The sequence below is a fragment of the Brassica napus genome, chromosome A9 (assembly GCF_020379485.1).
Source record: "Brassica napus cultivar Da-Ae chromosome A9, Da-Ae, whole genome shotgun sequence".
NCBI lineage: Eukaryota > Viridiplantae > Streptophyta > Magnoliopsida > Brassicales > Brassicaceae > Brassica > Brassica napus.
The window spans coordinates 19,999,288-20,004,996 of NC_063442.1; the positions used below are offsets into that span (position 1 = coordinate 19,999,288).

Sequence of the window (5,709 nt, forward strand, 5' to 3'; positions counted from 1 at the left end):
TTGGCCCAATATTTCTAAGTGTGCAAATAGTTTTACGAATCAACGCCAAACTTTCACATTCTACATTTCAAACTCTTTAAGAATTGTCCAAAATCTTAGATATTTCAGTTTGGCCCAATAATTTATAATTTGCATAAAGTCAAGTAAAATCTTAACCGTATATTTCACAAATTACATCATTAACTAGCATATATTATCGGCTAACTATAATAATGTCGAGATAATTTGTATATATTGCAGGCTAACTATAACAAAACAAAGTCAAGTAAAACCTTAACCGGCTATTTTACAAATTACATCATTAAAGAAAAGTGAGATACATTTCTAAACTATAACAAAAAGTCAAATAAAATCTTAACCGTCTATTTCACAAATGACATCATTGATTATTATATATTACCGGCTAACTATAACAATGTTGGGATAATTTGTATATATTACCGGCTAACTATAACAAAAAAAAGTCAAGTAAAATCTTAACCGGTTATTTTAAAACTTATATCATTAAATAAAAGTGAAAGACATTTCCAAACTATAACAAAAAAAGTCAAGTAAAATCTTAACCGGCTGTTTCACAAATTACATCATTAATTAGTATATATTACCGGCTAACTATAACAATGTCGGGATATTTAGTATATATTACCGGCTAACTATTACAAAAATAAGTCAAGTAAAATCTTAGCCGACTATTCCACAAATTGTATTATTAAATAAAAGTGAAAGACATGCTCTACATGAGCACCAACGTAAGTGGGTGTTTGGCTAGTGCTTTTACTCTTTCTTTCCTTCCTTGCTAGGGCTGCAACATCGGCCTCCTCTCTCATCACCTCTACATCGGCCTTTGTAGCTCCGCCTATGAACATTTTCTTTGTAAAACGGGTACAAAGTCAGAAAGAAATAACTCTTCTTCGTCAAGCTCAAAGTCTGTGTCCGGATGAATAATCAAAGTCACATGTATCTATAAAATAATTCATCAAAAATTGGTTTAGACAGCTACTTTTTAATATTTATGTCTATTTTTGGGGTTATACGGTCTCTGGAAGTAAGAAATGCTAATACACTACACACGCTTGGTGGACGGCCATTTAATGGATTGTATGTACAATGTTATCCTATTACACACAGAAAAAAGGACAAAGAAACGAAACATCTTCCATGCTATTCTCGTAAGGATGCAGACAGAGAATTAACTTATCAGACGGAACAAATCATAAATTGACCTAAATGAAAGAGAGAAAGCAATTATTCAGGATAAACTATTTGACTCCTCAGACCGATTATATCCGTTGATAAGTTTAGCCAACGCAGAGACAGAATTACCACAGTTGGACAAGATCCATCATTACAACTTTATGTAAATCAAAAGAAGAAGACAAATATAATTAGGGCGTAAAGAGATAGAAGAAAACTAAGATTAATTATTTTTCTTAGTTAATTTATATTAAATTACAAAATTATTAATATATACATATATATTAAATTAATATATGTATAATGTTCTTACTTTTTTTAGTTTGCCTTATTCAATATTGATTTCTTTTTATTATGAAATAAATAGTTTTTTTTTGGAAACATTGACATATTTAAAAATAACAAATTAAAATGCTTCACTAGTTGGATAGTAAAATTTTGCATTGTTGATGAGAACCAACTTTCCAAGGGCATCTATATAAAATAGGTATATCATTAGAACATTATGATAAAATCGTATATTTTTTATATGGACAGTAATAAAGTTCATCCCATATATTTCTAGGTAATCCTAATTTTTTTCTTCTCAATATTGTGGCCATCGTTGTCTGGACGTACGAAAATTGTAGGCTAAGTGAATTAAATTATGAACTTGTGACAAGTTAACTTATAACTTGTTTTGTTGTTGATGACCAAGAAGTTCTTAATCTTAAATTTGCTTCGTAAAGCCTATTGCTGGTATGAATGCATGTATTATTGTTGTTGCCTGTAAAATTCGTGTCAAACATAATATATTTTTCATGAACATATAGATTAGTAATGACTTAATAAACTTCCTTATGCCTTTTGATCAATAAGAAGCAACTCAAACCCATAATAAACAACTCTTTGATGTTTATTATATGGGAGGGTTAACCAATGAACCCATAAGTAAACTCTCAAAAAATAACCACTCTAACCCAAAATAAACAACTTCTTATTAATACCCTGTTCGAGATCGTGGAATACTAAGGAAGAGGCAGAAACAACCATAGTTTAGATTTCTCTTTTTTTTTTACTATCTATCACTTTCTCAAAGTAAGCAACAACAGCCATAGTTTAGATTCTTTTGTAAACTTTAGACAATTATTTATAGTCACGCAATACTTCATATATAAGAAATTAGAAAGTTTCTTATTTTATATATTAGTCAAAAAAGTTTTAATTGTTTTTTTGGTATTTTAACTATTTTAACATTAAAATATACTTAAGAAGACATTTTTTTTTTTGTTAATATTACTATTTTCTATTGAATTTCCATTCTACTTTAATATTTAGCATATAAAAAGTTAAAATCTATTTTGTTAGTTTAGTATATTTATGTAATATTAATTTCGTTTTTAAAGATTATTTTTTATATTAACATTTTTAAAAATATAATAAATTAAGATATTAATTTGTCATATTACAACTGGTGGTTTAACATCCCATGTGCACGTTTTCAATGGCTTATATCAACTATTATATAGTATAGATTGTTTTAAAAATCAGTATGTAGATAATGCTCGGCTGCGATTGCGATTACCCAGGTTTAACTCACAGAAATGGCTTGGCTCCGTCTCTTCTCCAGAACCCTAAAATCAGGCAAGCCAATAGTTCGATCACTTCCCAAAATCTCCTCGGCTTCCCCAAATCCAAACCCTAATTTAACAACCCAACCTTTCTCCACCTCATTCCTCATCACCAAAACGCCAGCTAAATTCAAAAAGAAGCGCAAGAAACCCGACTCCGCCAGAACCAAACCCGTTCAACCCGACTCAACCCGACTCCAACATTTCGAATCCCTCGTCACGCGCGACGCCCATTTCCGGTTCCTGACCCGATCCAAAGAATTCATCACGAAACAGCCGGATCGGATTCTCCGCCTCGACGACGCAGGGAAGCTTTACCGCGAGCTAGGGTTCCCACGCGGCCGTAAGGTGACTCGTTACATCCCTAAACATCCTCTTATCTTCCAGACGTATCGACACAGCGATGGGAAGATGTGGTTGGGGTTTTCCGATTGCATGGAGGATTTGCTAGAGGAAGAGAGAGCTTTAATGGACTCGATGGAGCTTGATAGAGTTAGTCGCGTACGGAAGCTCTTGATGATGACGAAAGATAAACGGATCTTACTTAGCAAAATCCATCACACTAGATTGCTTTTTGGGATTCCAGATGATTTCAGAGACCGGGTTGGAAAATACCCGGATTATTTCCGGGTCGTGACGGGTCAAGATGGGAACCGGATTCTTGAGTTGGTGAATTGGGACCCGAATCTTGCGGTGAGTGAGCTTGAAAGAACATTCATGGTGGACGAAGATAAAGCGAGAAGAGCGTTTAAGTTTCCATTGAAACATGGTAAAGAACTGGAACTGGAAGAGAAAGATACGAGGAAGCTGAACCAGTTGAACACTTTACCTTTGGTTTCGCCGTATTCTGATGGTTGGAAGCTGGATGTGTGGACACTGGAAGCAGAGAAGTACCGTGTAGGGATCGTGCACGAGTTCTTGAGCTTGACGTTAGAGAAAAGAGCTTCGATTCATCACATTGTGGAATTCAAAGACGAGTTTAGCTTGACTAGACAGACTTACCAGATGCTTAAGAAGCAGCCCTCAACCTTTTACTTGGCGGGTACTGAGATGAACTGGACCGTGTTTTTGAAAGATGGTTACAACGGGGATGCTGTTTTGATCCGTAAAGATCCGCAGGTTTTGTTTAACGAAAAGCTGTATAAGATTGCAGATATGCAGCAGATGGACAATGATTCTCACCCAATAGAAACATAATCCTTTTAGCCGAAGGAGCAGTGAGGTGGGCAATCTTGTGCATGGCCCCCTCCTTCAATCCCTCTGATAGATAAACTTGCTCATTTTGCTATTTGTTAAGTTGAGATATACAACGTTGGTTACAACCTCTGAACGAGTCATCGAGGTGATTAGTTGTATCTTTTACATTTGCTGGATTAGTGAAATCGATGTTGAGACAAAAGGGGAGACATTATTATGGATTAGGACAGTAAGAGGTCTTAAAACCTGGACATATGTTGCAGCTATACAAACAAAAAATCTAGAAAGTACAATTCGCAAAAGCTGGTTTTAACAGCAAACCAGAAAGGTTGACATGTCGTTTGGCGCCCGGAAACAAAATTAATGGCGTTGACCAAGGATTAATTGAGGCGAACTGAAATCGGGATTTTGGAGAGGAAGAGCCCGTCGATTTATAATCGTGATATTGTCGGAATATCGAAAGAAATATAATAAAAAGAAGATATATAGCCAGTAAAGAACCGATTGGCACATACGATACTTAAATATTACTCCCTCTTACCATTTTAAGTGGTGTTTTTTAAGTAGTGTTTAAGGTTTTTACACAAAGATTAAAAAAAATACAATTTTCTATGCAATTTATCTTGGTTACATAAAATTGCATTAAATAAAATCAGTCTAACCAATTAAAAAAAATATGTAGTATTTTGTAATTGGTTGCAAATTTCAATTGACATTAAATTTTATCTAGAAATATGAGAACATCACTTATTATGAAACAAAATAAAAATGTTTAAACACCACTTAAAATGGTACTGAAGGAGTAATATGTATTCACAAAAGACCGAATTTTCTAATTTATTAATTTATAGTCTATTTAAATTTTACCTTAACATATTTTTAATTTAAATTTATCATATATTTTGACTAGATATAAAGATAAGCTTCTTATACAATTTTATATTGGCTCAAATCTTCAAAATCTTAATCTATGTATTTCTATTTGTAATAATTTCATTAATATTAATTTAGTTTTTAACATAGTTTTGTCTAGGGAACTTTGTTTCATTGATTGTTATCCAAACCATCTCAAATTTGGGTAATAAAATATTGTTCACAAGATATGAGTCCGTTGCGTTGCAACGGATTTTTGTTTGATGTTTTAATTTAATAAAAACCATAAAATAATAAATTATTTTATTATAGTATTATGATTATTTTTTGCATATATTATTTGAGATTTATTTTATAATTAAAACTCGTTTTCACACATAAGTTCAAGTTAATATATTTGTATTTTATAATCATGGTGCTTAGATGAGTTGTTATAAACTTTATACTCAGAATTAGAGAAAATACTATACATAAACAATTAAACTGAACACAATCCGAAATAAGAAATAAAAAGTAAAAAGAAATAAAAGTTAAATACACGTCGACAAAAAAAAAAAAAAAAAAAGTTAAATACACCAATCGATTCAATGACAACATTATACATGTTATTATGTACTAATTTAATGTTTTTATTAAATAAGTCATTAAAATGTTATTTTGGTAGCATTTAAAAAAAAGAAAAACATTCTATTTTATAAATCTCCTTTTAATTTACAATTAAAAAATAAAAATATTAAATATTCTTTTTAACATTTTGTTTAAGACTTTAGAAAAGGTAAATTATTGTCATATTACCTATTACAATTATCTTCTCTTTAGAATTTCATAAAACAAA

The 5,709-nt window shown here is 31.7% G+C and overlaps 1 protein-coding gene across 1 annotated transcript; it reads left to right on the top strand.

The window, feature by feature from the left end:
• Nucleotides 1–2,705: 2,705 nt before the first annotated feature.
• Nucleotides 2,706–4,203, top strand: LOC106429566 (protein WHAT'S THIS FACTOR 1 homolog, chloroplastic). The gene has a single exon (XM_013870312.3). It carries the CDS (start codon nucleotides 2,778–2,780, stop codon nucleotides 3,999–4,001), a length of 1,224 nt encoding a protein of 407 aa, XP_013725766.2. The 5' UTR covers nucleotides 2,706–2,777; the 3' UTR covers nucleotides 4,002–4,203.
• Nucleotides 4,204–5,709: the final 1,506 nt, after the last annotated feature.

What these genes read in the sequence shown, in the direction of transcription:
- LOC106429566 (XM_013870312.3), top strand. Translation starts at nt 2,778, where the DNA reads ATGGCTTGGCTCCGTCTCTTCTCCAGAACCCTAAAATCAGGCAAGCCA.